Genomic DNA, 21,462 nt, shown 5'->3' with positions numbered 1-21,462 from the left:
CACTTCCGATCCAGCTCCCTGCTGATGTGCCTGGGAAAGCAGTGCTTGGGCCCATGCACCCATGTGGGAGACCTGGAAGAAGCTCCTGGCTCCTGGCTCCTGGCTCCTGGCTTTGTATTGGCCCAGCTCCAGCCATTGTGGCCATTTGGGGAGTGAACCAGCAGGTGAAAGAGTCTCCTCTCTCCTCTCTCCTCTCTCCTCTCTCCTCTCTCCCTCTCTCTCTCTCTCTCTGTACCTTCTTCTCTCTGTGTAACTCAGACTTTCAAATAAATAATAAATCTTTAAAAAAAAATAAAGTAACTAGACTATTTCCCTACCTGCACCTGACTTGTGGATTAAATCGCACCTTCAGAAATATTCAGTGAGCATCTCTGAGTCTACAAAACCAAACATTGCAACATGGGAGTCATAGATGCCAGGGCCCTGGTGCTTCTGGAAGTGACCGAGCTGACTAATGGTGAGCCCGGTGGGAAGAAGAGGCCCAAGGCCACACAGCTCCTGACCACTGTCCAGAGCTCTGTCCTCTGTGTCTCATTGTTGCTCTGCTCAAGGGCCTGGGAGGGACAGGGCAGGGAGCTTCCTCATGAGGTAGGGGTCCTCACCAAGACCCTCTCTTCCTTCCAGGAAGTCCACTTTGCTGGTCAACAATGGGTTTGCTGTCGCCGCGGCATTGCTGATGGCCTGCGCTCTGCAGGCAGGAGCCTTCGAGATGATGATTGTGGGCCGCTTCATCATGGGTGTGGATGGAGGTGAGACCCGTTGTGATGGGGGCAGGGGCATTAACCCGTTCCCCAGGGGTGTTTCAGACATGAGAGGCATTTGGGGCTGTCGCATAGCAGCCTGGGTTGGCAGGGCCCGTGGACTGAACAGTTCCAAGCAGGATGCTCTAGCTCCCAAACTGACAACCACCACGCAGGGGAGACCCACGCCAGCCCCAACAGACCTGGGTGGCCGTCTGCTTGTCATTGCCACCCTTCAGGTCTTCCCAGGGTTGTCTGGTTTCCTGGGAGCTTTCGTGAGGATGATGTTTTCAGTCTGGGCTCCGGCTCCTTCATTCTTTCATATGTACACCCAGCATTTACAATGCACCTGCCGTGCTGTCTGGGGATGTAACAGTTGCTAAGACCCTACCCCTCTGCCGCATACGTTCTACGAGGGCCAACTGAGATACGTTAGGTGGGGAACAGCAGGTCCCAGGAGAAAAATGAGGCCTGGCAGGGGGACAGTGAGGGCTGTTTTAGAAAAACAGTCAGGGAAGACTGCCTGGAAGAGGCAACAAGAGGAGAGATGAGATTGAACCAAAGATGAGAACTTGGGGAATCTCTGGGGAGCTGGGTTCCCAGCAGAGAGGAGCGTGCAATGATGCTGAGGCAAAAGGGCACTGGGTGTGTCCAGGGAAGAGTGAGGAGCGGAGTGTCCCTGGAGCCCGGTGAGCGAGGGGGAGCTGGGGCCAGATGATGTGGGTCCCTGTGGGCCATGGTGAGGACTGTGGGGTTGTGCTGAGGGTGAAGGAAGCCCTGGGTGGGTTGAGGGGAGTGGTCTCTGTTTCAGTACCTTTCCTCCTGCTCGTGTGTAGAGAGGAGTGGAAAGGCAGGCCAGGAGTGGAGCCAAGGGCACGTAGGGGGTGGAGCCAGGTGTCCCCGGCACCTGGGTGGTGGCTGGGACAGCAGGGGAGGAGGGGAGGAGACACAGACACTGGCTGTGGGTGTGTGAGTGGAAGACTCAAAGTGTCTTGTCAAGATAAATTCAGCTTCCTCCCTCGATATGCGAATCTGGGAAGGATGGCTCTCAGGCATTTGTGGAGAGATGCTGTTACTGAAAACTCCTCAAGAAAAACTCATGCAGATGAGGTGTGAGAATAAAGAAAAGAGGAAATTTAAGGTAGCAAGAGAGGAGGGGTGGCAGCCTTGGGTCTCCAGACTGGGGGTGCTTGGGAGTTTGTAAGGAGGCTGCGAGGAGGGAGAGTGGAGAATGAGGGGGAAATGCATAGGGACAGGTGCTGCGGGGCTGGCTGGAGTCAGGGGTCACAGGTTCAGCTGTGTCCAGGATCCTGACTGTCTTCGCGGAATTGTTTTGATGGGCACGTGAGCCTCCGTACCTTCTGCCTTGGGCCTGCAATTCCCCTAAACCAAGCCCCTCGGGTCAGTGCTGGTCATCAAGATGCTATTGTTGGGGAAGCGAATGACCTCCTGGGTCCAGTGGTTACAACTTCAGTGAGTTGGGTTTTGTGCAGTTGAAAGGCGGGGCAAGGGCACTTTAAGCCGGAAGGGGAAGGCTGGGAGGCTGGGGCCCGAGGGCGTCCAGCTCTGCACTGGGGGCGCTGTCAGTGACAGCATTAGGCTGGGAAATCCCTGTGTTCCCATACCAGTTCTGTCGCTCTCCAATTCCTGGCTCTTGGTGCTGGCTTCGTGGCTCTGAGCCTTGGTTTCACCATTTGTGTGGCTGCAGTAACGGCCTCACACTGCCTGGAACCTGGCATGGGCTCGGGAAGGTTCGTTCCCTTCTCTGTTGAGGATTTGTGCGTGAGCCGAACAACAGACGTGCATCTCTGGGGCTGAGCAGAGGGGTGAGGGACCTGACGGAGCCTGGGGCACTGCTCCCTCTCCTCCATTGCCCTGCTCAGGGACAGTGAGCCAGGACTTTGGAAGAATCCTGTCTCAGGATGAGATTACCCCATGGGGTGCATGCTTTTGGCCTAGAGGTTAAGACCCTGGTAAGACACCTGTATCCCATATCAGAGCGCCTGGGTTTGAGTCCTGCCTCTGGCTCCTGACCCCAGACTCCCACCAACGCAGCCCCTGGGAGGTTAACGGAGGTGATTGGGTTCCTGGCACCCAGGCTGGATTGAGGCCCCAACTCCCAGCTTCTGCATGGCTATTGTGGCATTTGGGGGGGGGGGGAGGGTAAATCAGGAGGTGGGAGCACTATCTCTCTTTCTCTGTCTTTCAAGTAAGTAACCTTTTTTATGCTGAAGAACAGAGAGATTACTCGTGGACCTTCTGCATAAACAGGAGAGAGATGGCTATAGAATGCATGAGAAGAATAATGGCTGGAGTGTCTGTAGTGTTTTACAATCGACCACTTGTGCCATGTGTTCCATCTCCATTGATCTCCTAGTGACCCTAAAAGGGGGGTTTTTTCATTTTCATTTTATGTTGAGGACCCTGAGGCTCAGAAAGGTAGGGTGGGGAGGTGGTTAGGGGTGAAGGCTGTGTGTTCAGACTGCTGGATCCGCCACGTACCTGTGGCAGCTTCAGCAACTACAATGGTCTCTCAGTATCTGTGGGACATTGGTTCTAGAATTCTCCATGGATACCAAAATCCCACAGGTGCTCACATCCCTTTTAGAAAGTGATGTGTTATTTGCATATAGGCTACATACATTCTCTTTCTATATTTTAAATCTCCGGGTTACTTATGAATGGAAATGCTACATAAATAGTTGTTACATTGTTTGTAAAGAAAAAGAAGTCTGTGGTGCTCAGTACAGATGCAATTTGTTCAGCGATTTATTTATTTGAAAGGAAGAGCAGGAGGGAGGGAGGGAGGGAGGGATAGAGAGAGAGAGAGATCCATTTTCCATCTGGTGGTTTACTCCCCAAATGGCCACAACAGTGAGGTCTAGACCGGGCTGAAGCCAGGAGCCTGGAGCTTCATCCTGGTCTCCCATGTTGGGGACAGAGACCCAAGCACTTGGGCCATCTCCTGTTGCCTTCCCAGGTGCATTAGCAGGGAGCTGGATCAGAAGCAGAGCCACTGGGACTTGAGCCGCACTCCAGTATGGGATGCCGCCGTCAGAGGTGGTAGCTTGACATGCAGCACCACAACGCCTGCCCCAGATGTATTTTTTGGGAGTATTTTTGGTTCACACTTGGTGGAATTGGTGGATGAAGAACCTGTGGAAACAGAGGGCTGGGCATTCCTGCATCAGATTTTGTGACATTAAAAGGCAATCATCGGAGCCCTGATGGGCACATTGTTCTTTTCCTGGCAACAAGCATAATAAGCCCGGGGTGGGGGTGGAGTGCTGGGGGCAAAATTCACGCAGATCCTGAGGTCAAAATAGGTGATGGCTGGGGCTGTGGCTCACTAGGCTAATCCTCCGCCTGCAGCTCTGGCACCCTGGGTTCTAGTCCTAGTTGGGGCACCGGGTTCTGTCCCAGTTGCTCCTCTTCCAGTCCAGCTCTCTGCTGTGCCCCGGGAGTACAGTGGAGGATGGCCCAGGTGCTTTGGCCCTGCACCTGCATGGGAGACCAGGAGAAGCACCTGGCTCCTGGCTTCGGATCAGCGCAGTGTGCTGGCCGCAACGCGCCGGCCATGGAGGCCATTTTGGGGGTGAACCAACAGAAAAGGACGATCTTTCTCTCTGTCTCTCTCTCTCTCTCTCTCTCTCACTGTCTAACTCTGCCTGTCAAAAAAAATAAATAGGTGATGGCAGAGGTATCCTGTCCTGCTGGAGGATCCTGCCGTAACCTTCCCAGGCTCCCTTATCTCGAAGGTCACGCGTGTCCCCACCTACTGTGTGTGTGTGTGTGTCCATGTCCATCCGTCCATCCCTATCCATCCCTGCCATGGCACAGCCATTCCAGGGTCTCACCTCTTACCTGCGCTGACCTGGGAAGTGGTGGGTGCCTACCCCACCACTTGCCTGGCTGCATGGCTGAGGGGAGGTGGGAGAGGAGGTGGATTGGGCGCCCTGGGCCTCAGACACGTGTTCTGCACCTGATTCGGGATGCATCTATTTCCCTATTTGTTACTTTTCTTTAAATGTACTCATTTTTCAAAAGTTCCATATTTACAAAGGTACTATGTGGAAATGGAATGAAAAGTTAAGTTTACTTTGCTCACAAAACTTTGAAATCCACACATAGTTTTTTTTTATAATACATATTTTCCACATAATTTGTGAAGACCCGGGTGTATATGTACATGAATAAAACTGTGTTTACGCACACACACATATAACCACGTTGAAACTAATGATGTCTGTTCATCTGAAAAAAACCATTGTTAATGAGAAGGCAAAACGCACAGAACAAGAAAACATTTGCAGGAAATGAAATTGACCAAGAGCTCATATTCTGAATACGTTAAGAACTCTCATAAGACCATGAGAAAAGGACAGAAAACCTATCACAGAAATGACCAAGAGTGTGCAGGCCTCCTCATGGCATGGCCAGTAGACGGGTAAAATCCCCTGAGTACTTGCGGAGAGGCACATTTGCAGCACGGTGGCTGACAGCGCCAGACACTGGGGAGCACGTGCGTCCCTCCTGAAGCCGTAAGTTGATGGGATTCCTGGGGGCGTTGGCCCGTTCTGCTGATGCTGAAGATAGATGCCTGCTGAGCCAGCATCATGTATGTGCATCTACTGCATGTATGTTCCCAGAGATGTGCACGGGACTGCCTTCTGTAGCTGTGAAAATGAGTAAAGTGCAGCTACACAGGTGCCCGTCACACACAACCCCATACAGGAGAAGAGCTTCAGAGAGAGGGGGAGAGACAGAAGACGCCTGTCTTCCATCTGCTGGTTCACTCCCTAGATGGCCACAATGGCCAGCCCTGGGCCAAGTCGAAGCTAGGGAGCCAGGAGCTTCATCCGGGTCTCTCATATGGGTGACAGGAACCCAAACACCTGGACCATCCTCTGCTGCCCTTACCAGGCCACCAGCAGGGAGCTGGATTTGTGCAGGACGTGAATGGGTGCTGGTATGGGATGCCGGTGCTGCAGGAGGCAGGTTTACCCACTACACCACAGTGCTGGCCCCTGTGCTATAATTTTCACAGGTTAAATTTATAGTCAGTAAAATGCTGGATTCAGATAAGAGACAAAGCAGGAGGCTTTCTGCTCACTTCTCAAAGTCTGCAGCCCTGTGAGCCCCCCCCCCCCCGCTGGGCTCTAGGCCCCTCCAGCAAACCACAGTCCTACCTGAGTCCCAGTCTGCTGGGGTCTGAACTGCCCATCACTGCCCAACCCGTGTGCACCTGTCTGTCTGGCGGTAGAGCAATCGTGCTTCAGGGAATCCCTCCACAGAGGTGAGGTGGACGCCTGCTCTGGGCCTGGGGCCGGGCTCTCATGGAGCTTTGTTGTGGGTGGAAGTGGGGTGTAGACGCTGCACAGGTGAGTAACGAGCAGGATGCTTCCAAATAGCTAAGAGCTACAGGGCTCTCGAGAAGGAACGGAGTGCAGGAGTGAGGCTCGGGGGCTGGCTTGGATGCAGCCCCAGGGCAGGGCCTCCGTGAGGCCCTGGTGGCTGCAGGTGTCCTGGGCTTTCACAGCTTGTCGCGACATCGCTCCAGTCTCTGCCTCCTCCCCACAGAGCCATCTCCTCCTGGGCCCGCGGGTCTGAGCCCACGCACGGCCCCTTTATAAGGAAGCCGGGTACTGGATTTAGCGCTGGGGGCAGAGTGCCGCGCCCCGGGGGCAGACGGCGCTCTCACTGCTGCCCTGCTTGCTCCACAGGCATTGCCCTCAGCGCGCTCCCCATGTACCTGAGCGAGATCTCGCCCAAGGAGAAGCGCGGCTCCCTGGGGCAGGTGACTGCCGTCTTCATCTGCATCGGCGTGCTCACTGGGCAGCTGCTGGGCCTGCCGCAGCTCCTGGGGAAGGTAAGCAGGCTCCCGGGCTCGCCACGCCCAGCCACGCCCGGCCACGCCCAGCCACGCTCGCCACGCCCAACCACACCCGGCCACGCCCGCCACGCCCGGCCACGCCTGGCCACACCCAGTCACACCTAGCCACACCCAGCCACGCCCGGCCACACCCGGCCACACCCAGCCACACCCAGCCACGCCCAGCCACAACCGGTCACGCCCAGCCACACTCGGCCATGCCTAGCCACACCTGGCCATGCCCAGTCACACCCGGCCACGCCCAGCCACACCCAGCCACACCCAGGCACGCCCGGCCACACTCGCTGTTACCACTTTCGGGCTGTGTGGGGGGAGCCCTTTCTCTAAAACGTGTCCTTTGGTGTGGAGGTCCCAGTTCTGTTCTTCCGTGGTGTTGGAGAAGAGTTGCTGGATCCATTTGATCGGCTTTGATGCGCTTTTTAAGGGCAGGCAGCATATGTCACAGGTTCAAACCTTCCAGTGCTGTTAACAGCTTGGCTCCTCTCCATGCAGCCTTGATTCCGCACGGTAAGCCCTGCATAAGCACAGATGGTTTGTTGTGTGTTTTCCTTCCTGAGCAGTCATACCATCACGTTGTGCTGCAACTCGCTATGTCATCTAGCATTCGTGGGCACCTTTCCAAGTTGTTCACTCAATTCAACCTCACCCTGGAGTATTTTTTTTTCCTAAACAAACACATAATTACATAACCTTCTATTTTCGGCCTTTTGTTGTGGGAACAGGAAGACCTGGGTTTGAACCCCCGCTCAACAGTTTGCTTGCTGGATGGCTTTGGCAAAGAGGAGTGTCTTCTTCAGGGTGGAATGGGGTGGGATGCAATCAAGGCAGGCTTCCAAGAAGAGGCGGCCTCTAAAGTAAGCAACGCAAGGTGAGCAGGTGTTAGGCAGGTGATGATGGGGGTTGGGAGAGAGAATATTCTGGCGAAAGGGAACAGGTAGAGGAAAGCCCTGAGCGAGGCACAGCCTCGGAAGCTGAGGAACGTGAGGCAGAGTGCATGGGTGGGTGAGAGCAAGGCCCCTGTTCACTGAGCTGCAGCAGACCGTCGTGGGGAATGGGGAGCCCTGGGCGGTACCAGAGCAGGGGAGTAACTCATCCACAGCAGAAGGGGCTCTGCAGTGAAGGGGTGGGGGAGACAGGGCTGGGGAGGGTGACAAGCAGGGAGAGGCCAGGCAGGGGGCTGCTGTTGATGGTGTGCGCGACGGCCGGGGGTGAGGCCAGGACTGAGCCCGTGGCCATGGTGGTGGAGAGGAGCAGGTGGATTCAGGACCAGCGAGGAAACGCAGGCCACAGGACCTGCTGCCCGAGTATCCAGTGAGGATGAGGGACGTGGCTGGCCAGGATGCTGCCCAGGGCTGCAGGGGGAGGTGGGAGATGACCCCACTGGTGGCGGGTGACATCCCAGGCTCGTGCTGCGCATAGCTCCTGCAGGGAACAGCGGGAGGGGCACACCTGGGGAGCACGTGAAACACTCTGTTGGCCTTCAAACCCTCACAGCGGCTCCAGGAGCAGGTCAGACGCCAGATGTCGAGGGGTCAGCACAGAACTGAGGACCAACCCATCCTGGGGCTGATACCAGAACCCGGCCTGTGTGCTCTCAGACCCACATGGGGTGCGGCCCCCTGGGCCTGGGGGCATGCAGATGAGCAGGGCTGAGCCGGCACACAGGCCTTCCTCACTCAGCGTAGGCCCCCTCACCAAGTGGTCAAGTGCAGGGAGCCACGGGACGGTGGGCGCTCACCCCATTTTGAAGGTCTTTTTGAAGGTGTCAGTGGCTTTCTGTTGTGGTAAAGCGCATCCAGAATGAACCTCAGCATCGCGGCCGCTTTTCAGAATGTGGTTTTGTGACGCTGTGCATAAAGCCCCCGGCCCCCTCAGAGGCTCCGGCTTCTCATCTTTCTCTAGGGGCCCCTGTGGGTTCTGAGGGCTGATTTGGTTTTCCTTTTGCAACATGGGAAGAGCACCCTCCCTGCTTTGCATGGCAGGTGCCGCGGGCCTGATGGCGTCTGAGTCGCAGGGGCCAAGGTGGTGTTTCACGCTGCAGACTGTCCTGTCTTCCCCTTTGAAAGACATTTTTAAACATAAAACACGAGCATCTCGTGTGTGACAAGAAAAACTGTAGTGCTTACAGACTCGGCTCTCGAAACAGAATGCGTTTTAAAACCACCCAACAAGTTCAGGTGTCCTCTGGGAACCAAAAAATGGAGGCATTTCTGCCTCAAAAGTGGCTCAGCCTCCCCGGGCGAAGATGGTTTCTCAATTCCCTGGCATTCTTCAGACCGTGATGCTGTCAATCAACACCAGGTTCTTTCTTCTGCTCAGGTACCCAAGGCTTCCATGACCTCTCTTCTCGTCATTCATTCACTTACCACATTGTTAAGCATCAGTTTGCAAGCAGGTGGCGCTGTAGCTTTGAGCATGACACCTACAGGCTGTATCTTTAGGATGCTCAGAGCTGGCACCCCACCTCTCTGAGCTGGTGTGCTAGTAGTGGCCACAAGTCCCAAACCTCCAAGCCCAGGAAAAATGTTGCTGGAATATCCGTTCAAGGTGTTCTCAGCACACCCTGCCCACATGCCTCTTTCTCCCATACCGTGATCTTTCCTCCCCAAACAGATAACGCCTCACTGCTGTGTGTGTTTACTGGTCCAGCGGTGTCCAGTTCACCTGCTCATCAGAAAGCCTCCACTAGGTGCCACGTGTTGGGCTGGCGCTGATGATGGAGCAGGGACCGACTCAGAAAAGTGCCCCAGTGGTGCCCAAGACTATTAACCAAGGTCGCCAGGTGATGGAGGGAGGGCTTGGGGTGGTTTTCCTGCTGAAGGGGCCGGGACACACGTTTGCACTTGAGGAGGATTTGTCTGGGGCAGGACTGGAGAGAGGGGCGGAAGGGGCAGGGGTGTTCCAGGTTAGGGAGCTGCCCTGGGGAGGTAGGCGGGGCCAGCTCCCTGGGGTGGGGGGCCCTACCCCCGCGTTGTGAAGGAGTCCAGGGAAGAAGTGTGGGCGAGATGAGGGGTTCTGGGACCCGTGGCCACTGGGAGACAAGGATACTGCCCGCTGAGGGCTGCACAGACTTTGTCCTGATTGCCTGATTTTCTAAGAAAGTCATAAATTCAGATTTAGCGTCATATTTCATGATTTTACTATTGACCTTTAGAAAACTAAAAAGCTTCCTGACTGCAGGTTGGTTCCAGCCAGGGATCCTGGGTGGGTTTATCTGGATTCAGGAGCAGAGAGAAAGCATTGAAGGGTTGAGGTGGACAGTGACAGGACAAAAATGGCACTTCCTTTAGGCTTTGTGCGGACAAACAGCCTGGTGCATGTCCCTGGGGTATAGCACGGTACTTTGACGTGGGTGTATAATGGGTAATGGTTGTCTCAAATATGTCTCTTCTCTGTGTGTTATGTCCAGAAGCTTCAGACCCTTCTGGTTATTTTGTTAAACATATGTCACATTGGTTTTATTTATTTATTTTTATTTATCTATTTGAGAGGTAGAGTTACAGACAGTGAGAGAGAGAGACAGAGAGAAAGGTCTTCCTTCCATTGGTTCACTCCCCAAATGGCCACAACGGCCAGTGCTGCGCTGATCTGAAGCCAGGAGCCAGGAGCTTCCTCCTGTTTTCCCATGTGGGTGCAGGGGCCCAAGCACTTGGGCCATCCTCCACTGCCCTCCCAGGCCACAGCAGAGAGCTGGACTGGAAGAGGAGCAACCAGGACTAGAACTGACGTGTCAAATTTTTACAGACTGTAGTTACTCTGCTGTGCTATGAAACATTAAAACGAACTCCTCTTATGTAAGAAGATATTTTGGTGAGCAATTATTAAAAATCATTATGCATATATTTTATATATATATAATGTGTTCAGCCCAAAGTTTTGATTAGAGCTATACATAGTAAAATGTTTAATTAAGCAGATTAACATATCCATCTCACATACTTACCCCCTTCTTCTTGTATGTGGCATAGGCATCTGAAAATCTACTCTTTCAGCAAAAATCCCATATGCTAAACGTCTTGTGTTGTACATCAGATCCTTAGGCATCTTCTGGGTTACATCTCTGTTTTCTTTCCTCCACCATTTTATTGTCTATCTCTGTGTATTTGCCTTTTGTTTTTTAAGAAAAAGATTTTCCATATCAGTGAGACCATGAAGCATTTGTCTTCCTGTGACTGTCTTGTTTCACTGGGCCTCATGACCTCTAGAGCCGTCCATGTTGTATCAGATGGCAGGGTCTCCTCTTTAAAGGCTGGGTACTATTCCATTATATAGAGCTAGATGCAGATTCAGATATAGACATAGGCATTGATATGGATATAGGACTAGATATGGAGGTGGCTGTATGTATAGACATAGCTCTATATAGATAGAGGTATAGACACAGATACGGAGCTAGATGTGGGTATAGATGTAGGTATGAATATAGGCTAGATGGAAATACAGAACTAGGTTTGGATGGATATAGACACCTTGCAGTTCGTTATCCGTTATTCCAGCAGTGGCACCTGTATGGTTTCCACATCTTGGCCATTGTGAGCAGTGCTGTGGAGAACGTGGCTGTCTTTAGGGAGACCCGGATGTGCCCTCATGTCCTCTGAGGGTACAGTCAGAAGGGGACTTTCTGGGTTGCAAGGTAGTTCCCTTTTTCATTTCTTTAGAAACTCCTGTGTGGGGAGCAGCCCGGACTGGACTGAGTTACTGGAATTAAGACTTATTCTATGCATCTGCTCTCCCACAATATGGCGCTGGGAGAGAAGTAAACAGCTTCCGCACAGCTGCCTCCAGTTCAGCTAATAAACTGTAGGACTTGCTCCTGATTGGAGGAGAGCAGCGTACTCGGCGTGTGGGCAGCCGAGTTGGGATTGGCAGAGGAGGACTATAAAGGAGGAGAGAGACGGCATGCACCGGGAACATCTATGGGGAACATCTAAGGGGAACATCTAGCTGAAGGAACACCTGTGCAGCCCCCGAGAGAGCCGGCCGGCGGTGTGCCGCTCCCCTGCGGAAGTGGGGAATGTGGCCAGGGGGAACTGCCCTTCCACGGAGGTGGAAGGGATAGTAGCCAACCCGGGAAGAACCAGCAGCAAACCCGGGGAGGGCCGAGCAGACGAAAGAACAGCGCAGGGTCCTGTGTCGTTCCTCCACGAAGAGGGGGAGCGACACTCCTGTACTGTTTTTGTTCTCCGCAGTGGCCAGCTTGCGTTACACCAACAGTGTACAAAGTTCCTTTTATGCACACCTCCCCGGTCCTTCTGGTAGTAGCCATCCTGGTTGTCTCATAATGCTTGCGATTGGCGTTTCCCTGGTGGTCACTTGAACACTTTTTCATGTACTTGTTGCTGTGTTTATGTCTTCTTTGGAGAAATATCTGTTCAAGTCCTCTTCAATTTAAAAATCAGATTGTTTGTATTTCTGACACTGACTTGAGTGAGCGCTCTCTCTGTTTGGGATGTAAGCCCCTTACTGGATATATGTTTTGCAAATACACTTTTGACAGGCAGAGTTAGACAGTGAGAGAGAGAGAGAGAGAGAAAGGTCTTCCTTCCGTTGGTTCACCCTCCAATGGCCGCTGCGGCAGGTGCACTGCGCTGATCCGAAGCCAGGAGCCAGGTGCTTCTCCTGGTCTCCCATGTGGGTGCAGGGCCTAAGCACTTGGGCCATCCTCCACTGCACTCCCAGGCCACAACAGAGAACTGGACTGGAAGAGGAGCAACTGGGACAGAATCTGGCGCCCCGACCGGGACTAGAACCTGGTGTGCCGGCGCCACAGGCTGAAGATTAGCCAAGTGAGCTGCGGCGCCAGCCCGCAAATATACTTTGCTAATCCTTTCACTTTGCTGGTTGTTTCCTTTGCCATGCAGAAGTTGTTCATTTGATGTGGCCCCATTTCTTTATTTTTGCTTTTGTAGCTGGAGCGTTTGTGGCATCCAGAAAGATTATCATCACAACCCCTGGCAAGGGGCTGTTCCCTGTGCTTCTTTCTAGGGGTGCTATGGTTCCAGGTCTTAGACTGAGGTCCCTTATCAGATTTGAGTTGATTTTCGAGTATGTTCCCGTTGTATTCTTTTGCATGTGGGAGGCTTGTCTTTTTGGCACCATTTATTGAAGAGTCTGTTCTTTCACCAGCGTGATGGCTTGGTGCTCATGCTGATCATGGATGCTTGCATTTATTTCTGGACTCTATTCTTTCATTAGCCCATGTGTCTCTTCCTATAGCTGTGCCATACTATTGTGTTATGTATTTACTTTTTATTTATTTGAAAGGCAGTGAGACAATAAGGGTGGAGAGAGAGAGAGAGAGAAAGAGACAGCAAGAGAGATCTTAAATGTACCAGTTAATTCACCAAATGCTTGCAGCAGCCAGGGCTGGGCCAGACCAAAGCCTGAAGTCCAGAACCCGGTGCAGATCTCCCATGTGGATGGCAGGGACTCAAGTACTCCAGCTCTCACCTGCTACTCCCCAGGGTGCACATGGCAGGAAGCTGGACTCAGAGGTAGCGATGAGACTCAAACCCAGGCGCTCGGATGTGGGATGTGGGTGTCCCAGGTGGCGTGGAGGGAGCAGTGAGGAGGCGGCTCCTAGAACAGGCCGCCAGAAGGCAGGGAAGGGAACAAATGCAGAAATTAGTGCTGGGTCTGAGAATCTGATCAAAGACGCATCGCACAACATTGTGGTGTCTGAACATTGATGTGACATTTTATGCTTTCAGAGGATATCTTCAAAAATCATAATAATTAGCTCTTTCTCTTGCCAAGATAAAGCAGAAAAGAACTTCTATGAAGATTGTAGGCAGAAGTACCAGAAGGAAGACACAGGGCCAGAAATGAATGATTTGGGGCTGGCACAGTGGCATAGCGAGTTAAGCCATTGCCCAAGATGCTGGCGTCCTGTATGGGTACCGGTTTGAATCCCAGCTTCTCCACTTCTGATCCAGCTCCCTGCTAGTGTGCCTGGGAAAGCAGCTGAGGATGGCCCAGGTCCTTGGGCCCCTCCACCCATGTGGGAGACCCAGATGAGGCTCCTGGCTCCTGGCTTTGGCCTGGCCCAGTGTTGGCCTTGGTGGCCATTTGGGGAGTGAACCACTGGATGAAAGATCTCCCCCTCCCCCTCCCCCTCTCCCTTCCTCTCCCCCTCCCCCCCCAACTCTGCCATTCAAATAAATAAAATAATAAAAAAGGAAGGAAGTGAATGATTTCCTGTGCTCAACACGCATCTGCTGTGGGTGAGGTGTGGACACGGAAATGCATGTGGGAATTCAGAGTTGATCACTGTTGCTTCATACACAGCTTCAGTGCGTTTTGTTCCGGTGTGAAAGACTGTGTTCACGTCACAATGTTAAGATGAAAGGGGCGTGTTTTCCGTGTTAGAGAAGGCAGCTACATCTAACACACATGCAGGCACAGATACACACACATACATACATGCACACATATAGGCACACACATACACACATGCACTCACACATACTTTACAACTGAGATAATAATGTGCTGTATGTTTTCTTTTTTAAAAATCACTTTTGTTTCAGAATAATTCTCCAGATCCCTAAAGAATCTCTGTAACACACACACATATTTTTAAAGGTTGTCAATGCATGTTCAGTGTTAGCATCATATCCCATCACGAAGGTGTGCAACTCTTGTCCAGTACTGAATGCTTCTGCTGTTTCTGCATGTTCACTGACAGGAATAATATGGAATAAACATACACATCCTTCCAAAAGTTAATGGAAAAAATGGAATGAAAAGAGAAGTTTATTTTGAAGGAAAAAAATTTGATATCATGTAGTTTTTCCATAATACATGTTTTCATAAACTTTTTGAAGAACCTCTCATAGCCATGGACTTAAGAATTTTTTGCACCAAAATTATCTTCTTTTCCTTGTTTTATTTATTTATATATTTATTTGATTGAGTGACAGAGACAGATAGGGGAGAAAGAGAGAGAGAGAGAGAGAGAGAATCTTCCATCTACTGGTTCACTCCCCAAATGGCCACAACTGCTGGGACTGGGCCAATCCAAAAGCAGGAGCCAGGAACTTCTTCTGGGCCTCCCACATGGGGGCAGGGGCTCAAGAACTCAGGCCACCCTCGGCTGCTTTCCCAGGTGCATTAGCAGGGAGCTGGATCAGAAGTGGAGCAGCTGGGACTCGAACTGATGCCCATATGCAATGCCAGTGTCACAGGTGGCGGCTTTACCCATTATGCCACAGTGCGGGCCTGAGAACATAAGTTCTGGGGCCATGATTCTCTGCCTTAGAGGACTGTGACTGGGAGCTGGATCAGAGGTAGGGCAGGACTCAGTCACACTCTGAAACAGGATACAGGTGTCCTTGTTGGCAGCTTTATCCACAGGCCACAATGCCTGCCCCTAAACGTATCTCTTAATTCCACTTTCCACCAACATTTTTTTTAATATAAAGGTTTTATTTATTTGAGAGTCAGGAAGAGAAAGGGAGAGGGAGAAATAGAAAAGTCTTCCATCTGCTGGTTCACTCCCCAAATGGCTGCACCGGCCAGAGCTGAGCTGAACCGGAGCCAGGAGCCAGGAGCTTCTTCTGGGTCTCCTGCACAGGTTCGGGGCCCAAGGACTTGGGCCATCTTCCACTGCTTTCCCAGGCCATAGCAGAGAGCTGGATTGGAAGAGGAGCAGCTGGGAAGCGAACAGGCACCCATATGGGATGCTGGCACTGCAGGTAGAGGCTTAGCTCACTAAGCCACAGCACTGGCCCCTTCCACAAACTTTTTGAAGTACCCTCCCATCTTTCATAAATCTTGTAACTCTTGTTTAATCTTGTTTACTGATAGTTTCAGTTTTGAAGGTTATGAAGCATCGATACTCACTGTACCTGACAGAAAGAAGCTGAAAATTAAACATTAAAATGTCTATATCTCAGCCGGCGCTGTGGCTCAATAGGCTAATCCTCTGCCTTGCGGCGCCAGCACACCAGGTTCTAGTCCCGGTCGGGGTTCCGGATTCTGTCCCGGTTGCCCCTCTTCCAGGCCAGTTCTCTGCTGTAGCCAGGGAGTGCAGTGGAGGATGGCCCAAGTGCTTGGGCCCTGCACCCCATGGGAGACCAGGAGAAGCACCTGGCTCCTGCCTTCGGATCAGCGCGGAGCACCGGCCGCAAGCTCACCAGCTGTGGCCGCCATTGGAGGGTGAACCAAATGGCAAAGGAAGACCTTTCTCACTGTCTACTCTGCCTGTCAAAAAAAAAAAAAAAAAAAAAGAAAATGTCTATATCTCATTCAGAATAAATAACAACTTTTAAATTTCTTCCTACTTGTTTTTGTACATATAACATGCTCTTACAAACACATGACACACAGACACAGACACACGATTGCATTGATTCCACTGATGATTTTCTACGGCCGATTATTTTGTAGCACGGTGTTGCAAGTCATGGCGGTTGTTTGCTGTGAGAATTCTAATTGTACCACCCACAGATGCACGAGGTACTCTGATTGCATCACTGCTCCCTTGTTTGCTGGACACGTGGCTCTTCTGCAGTGTTTAAGATTGAAACTCTGCAGTTGGCAAGCTTGGTGCGAATGATCTTCTACATAAACCATTCCTCGACTCTGACTATTCGCATAATTTAGTCACCCCAAAATGGAAACAATGGAGCAAAGGATATGAATTCATCTAAGACTTTGCATGTATTGTCAGGTTTGTCTTCCAAGAGGCTGCCTCCATCCCCATCCTCACCCACCCTGTCCAGGTGTGCACCTGTCTCCCTGGGCCTGTGTCACCCAGAAGCACCTAAATAACTCGCTGGTATCTGATAGACAAAAGATACTCTCTCCTTACCACGTTATCGCGCATTTCTTTGCCTGGTAGCAGGATTGCAATTCCTGGTTTAGTTCCTGTTGTTGCTGGGACCAGTGACTGCCACGGAGTTCAGAGTCAGCCTCACTGGGGGAATCAAGGGGTGCCGTGCCGTGTCGGAGGTGCTGAGCGCCCTCTGGAGGCCCTGGGGGAGAAGCGGTCCTGCCTGTGCCGGCTTCTGGCGGCTGCTGGGGTTCCCTGTTCCTATCACGCCAAGCTATGGCTAGGCTTCCTCTCTCCCTCTCTACAGAAAGACTGGACAATGTGTATAAAAGCCAAAACTACATGTATAAGGACACTTGTGACTGCACTGGGCTCCACTTGAGTAATCCAGGATAGTCACCCCATCTCAAGAGCCTTCTATGGGGCCAGGGATTCAGTCCAGTGGTTAAGACACCACTTGGGACACCTGCACCCCATATCCAAGTGCCTGAGTTCCAGTCCTCGCTCCACTCTCAATCCCAGCTTCCTGCTAATGTGCACTCTAGGAGTCAGCAGATGATGGCTCAAGTGTTTGGGTCCCTGTACCTACAAGGGAGACCTGCTGCTGGGGGCGTTTTGATAATTAGCTAGCAGATTTAAGATTGTCTCTCTCTGTCTCTCTTTCTCTCTCCCTCTCAAATAAGATTTAGAAGGAGCCTTCATTCCCTGTGAAGCCCTTTTAGCTTATAAATTAATACTCACAGGTTCCGGGGGTAGGATGTGGATAGCATTAGGGAGGCCATTAATAAGCCCATCACAGTACATTTATTAAACTGTTTCTTCTGTATTGACCTAACTATTCATATATGTTGTGTCTATTAGTTAATTAATCCATCATTAATTTTTGCAAGCTCTTTTTGCTATTAATCATATCAATCTTCTGATACACATGTGGCAAATGTTTTACTGGTTCACTTTTATTTTCAATGAGTAGATTTATAAATAAATTACATAAATAAATTACATACTTTTTATATAATGAAGTCTTCATTTAAGATTTCTTCCTCAGGCTTTTGGCTGAGAAATTTTTTCCCCATTCAGAAATTTAATAAATCTTTATCTGTATTTACTTTTCTTTTGTCTATGGTGTCAGGTTTTAAATTTGGTTCTTTTTTTAAAAAAAAAATTTATTTATTTGAGAGGTAGTTACAGACAGAAAGAGAGAAAGAGAGAGAGAAAGGTCTTTCATCTGCTGGTTCACTCCCCAAATGGCCACAATGGTTGAAGATGAGCTAATCCGAAGCCAGGAGTTTCCTCTGGGTCTCCCACATGGGTGCAGGGGCTCAAGGATTTGGGTCATCTTCTACTGCTTTCCTAGGCCACAGCAGAGAGCAGGATTGGAAGAGGAGCTGCTGGGACTAGAATCAGAGTCCATATGGGATGCCTGCACTGCAGGCAGAGGATTAACCTACTGCGCCATGGCGCTGGTCCCTACATTTGATTCTTAAAATAATTTGAGGTATTTTGAATTGGAGTGTGACAAACATTTGAATTTGTCTCTTCTCCCCTTGCTACTGTTATCAGAGAACATAGCATTTAGGGTTCTTGCCTCTAGCTTAGAGAAGAATCCAAGCTCAGGCACCAAGGAGACAGGCAATGTGGTCAAGTTCAGGATTTATTTGGGAAAATGAGAGAAATACACAGGAACATGAGGGCTTTGAATGGGAGAGGGGCCCAAGAATGGTAAACAGGGAGCTCTGTACCAGCCGTACCAGGGCACACGGGCAGGAGAGAGCGACCACTGCGGGCGGTAGCTGGAGAGCAGCATGAGAATCCACGAGGCACAGGGGACAACAGGGGCAGGCCCAGGGGGCCACAGCTCTAATCCACTCCCCAAAGGGGCGTGGTTGTGTAGTCTGATTGACAGGTGGGTGGATACAGGTGAGATCACACTGGGGAAGGGGTGTGTGGCTTCCAGCTCCTGAGCCTAATCTCATCTCCCTGATTGGAGCCCATATCACTGCTTTTTCCTAAGCTATCCCTCAACCCAACACAACATTTCCTTGTTGAGTATTTTCCTGCCTCTCCCTACATTCATGTGAAAATGACGGCTTCTGCTTTTGTGCCACCCACTTTGTTCCTGCGCCCACACTGCGTTCACTTTGTTATGTATTTAATTTCCAAAACTGTGTGGGCAGCATTCCCTTTTCTCTTGTGGCTTCTTCAGAATGCTGTCCTCACTCTCTCCCAAGAGCAGCAGTGCCACTGAGCTTCTGGTTGGAGCGGTGTGGCCTTTGTTTCAGAACCACGGACAGCGGCATCCCTCACAGCCTGGTCCTCTTCTCTATCACTCCCTGGTTGGAGAGCTGCTGCTGTATTTTTTAACTTTTTGTTTGAAGGGCTCAGAGACACATTTCCCAGCCATTGGGTCACTCCTCAAATATCCACATTAGCTGGGGTTGAGCCAGGCTGGCGCCAGGGGCCCAGAACTCCACCCAGGTCTCCACGTGGGTGGCAGGAAGCCTGGTAGTTGAGCCGTCGCCGCTGCCTCCTGGGCTCTGCTTTGGCAGGGAGCTGGGATCCAGAGGGGAGCAAGCACTCAACCCCAGGGCTCTCATAAGCAATGCAGGAGTTCCAGGTGCTGTCGTAGAGGCTCTGCTGAATGCCTGTTCCTGCTGTTGTATTTTTCACAGAAAAAAAAAAAAGTGACTTTTCTCAGTTTCTCAGATAGTTTCTGTTTTGTTGCGGCTATTAGGGTTTTTATCTACTATTTTCCAATTGGTTGTTAGCAAACTGTAGGCAAGGTACTGATTGGTGTGCATTAATCTGGAACTCCTGATTTCTACTAGTTTTCCTTTGTTATTATTTTTTTGCTTGCTTCCCTACAGGATTCAAATGAGTGATTATTGATAGTGTCTGCAAACAGTGATCATCTCTCCCTCCTGTCTTTGTCATTCCTCTTATTGACATCCTGGTCTTACTGTGTTTTCCAAAGTAATGTTAACGACTGGACGTCTTTATTTTTCCTGATTTATTAGCTACATCTACTGTGTTTCACTGTTAAATATGACAATTTTTATTCATTTGAAATTGATATTATTTTACAGTTATCAAATATATGATCCAGTAGATTTGACTTGATGGGTTGATATTATTATGTTGAGACAGAATTATCTGTCTCATGTTAGTTTTCACAGACAGTAGTGAAGAAGGGAGTCTTCCATATTTGTTGAGCTTTGATGCTTTTATGTTATCTGGCAACTAACTATTGAAGATGGTATCTTATTCAGGTGTCCTGCATTAAGCCATCTTTACTTTCTTGCAATACGTATTTACTGTCATGGTGGGCTTTTATATGTTGTTAAAACTGACCAGGATAAGCACCTGGCTTCTGCCTTCAGATCAGTGCAGTGTGCCAGCCGCAGCAGCCATTGGAGGGTGAACCAACAGCAAAGGAAGACCTTTCTCTCTGTCTCTCTCTCTCTCACTGTCCACTCTGCCTGTAAAAAAAAAAAAATGATTTGTTGGCTTTTGCTTAGAGCTCGGGTACTTGCGTCCATCCATAGATGGGGTTTGTCTGGAGTTCTTACTGCTTAACTCACATCTGAATCTTTTCATTTTTTATCCCCTCTAGAAATGATTATTTAACATCAGTTGGTAATTAAACTATTCAAAGACTTCATTAGTAAAACTACCTCAACCTGGAGTCTTTTAGGAGAAAAAAATTCTTTGAAAACATTTTATCACTTTCTTCTTTCATTAACAATCTGTTTCTATGTTCTTTTGAGTCAGTTTTGTTCATTTCTATCTTTCCAATAAAGTTGTTTTATTGCATGAAAATTTCAATTTGTTAACATACAGCTTCATGAATGTTAATGCTCTCTGTCCATATTTAAAATATTTATGAATGTTAATGCTCTCTGTTCATATTTTAAATATTCTTGTCCATATTTAAAATATTTATTTTTCTCTTTAAATGAAATTTCCAGTCACTCCAATTTTTTTAAAGACTCAATTCTGAATTGTCATTTTTTTTGCTTTCCAACTTTATTATTTTCCACTTTGCTATTATTATTCGTACATTTTGGATCAATTTCCCAACACTGCAGAAACTGTAACCTGCCACATTTGCTATGTTATTGTTTCCTAAATAATTTGTCACTTTGATTCCATCTTCATAGTTAATTATTTATAACACCATTTCCAATTCTCATGTAGATGTGACTTTGTTCTTGTCAGTTTGTTTTGTTGCATAAAACAAACACTGAATCATGTGTCTGTCCTGTGGGCAGCATGGGAGGTTTATTCTGGGGTTGCTTTGTTACTGGTACCTGTCTGCTGAGGGATGGGGCACTTTCCCATCACAGTCACAACACACAGACCCAGCAGTGCAACATGACTTTATTTATTGCAATGGTTATCATTTAGCTATAAAATGCAAAGAGTCTCATATCAGAAAAATCCCTATGTGATTAAAAAGGTGCTAACATGTGATCTGTGACAGAAGAATGCAATTCTGGGGCAAAGGCAGCAAGGAGTCCCCAGGAGCAGCTGCAGCGCAGTGTAGAAGGCCTACACAGGTCACAGGCACGCACAGGGTAGCAGCTGTGTGCAGGGCAGCAGGTGTCTGTAGGGTAGCAGGTGTGTGCAGGGTAGGAGATGTGTGAAGTGTAGCAGGTGTGTGTAGGGCAATGGGCATGTGCATTGTAGCCAGTTGTGCAGTGCAGCAGGTGTGTGCAGGGTGCCAGGTGTGTGCAAGGTTGCAGGTGTGTGTAGCGTAGTGGGCATATGCAGTATAGCAGGCATGCACAGGGTAGCAGCTGTGTGTGCAGGGTTGCAGGTATGTGCAGGGTAGCAGGTGTGTGCAGGGTTGCAGGTATGTGCAGGGTAGCAGCTGTGTGCAGGGTAGCAGGTGTGTGCAGGGTAGCAGCTGTGTGCAGGGTTGCAGGTATGTGCAGGGTAGCAGGTGTGTGTAGTGTAGCGGGCATATGCAGTATAGCAGGCATGCACAGGGTAGCAGCTGTGTGTGCAGGGTTGCAGGTATGTGCAGGGTAGCAGGTGTGTGCAGGGTAGGA

General features: G+C 50.1%; 1 protein-coding gene across 6 annotated transcripts in view; it reads left to right on the top strand.

The window, feature by feature from the left end:
- The window catches only part of SLC2A9 (solute carrier family 2 member 9), a 144,816-nt gene that overhangs the window by 43,392 nt on the left and 79,962 nt on the right, over positions 1-21,462 (top strand). For all 6 annotated transcript variants that reach the window (XM_051829851.2, XM_051829847.2, XM_051829865.2 and 3 more), the window contains 2 exons: positions 625-749; positions 6,464-6,609. In XM_051829851.2, the coding sequence (XP_051685811.2) occupies positions 625-749; positions 6,464-6,609 (271 nt within the window). The remainder of the gene's footprint in view (positions 1-624; positions 750-6,463; positions 6,610-21,462) is intronic.

This window comes from Oryctolagus cuniculus, chromosome 2 (assembly GCF_964237555.1).
Source record: "Oryctolagus cuniculus chromosome 2, mOryCun1.1, whole genome shotgun sequence".
NCBI classification, from domain to species: Eukaryota; Metazoa; Chordata; class Mammalia; order Lagomorpha; family Leporidae; genus Oryctolagus; species Oryctolagus cuniculus.
This window is presented reverse-complemented; position numbering and strand designations above follow the sequence as displayed.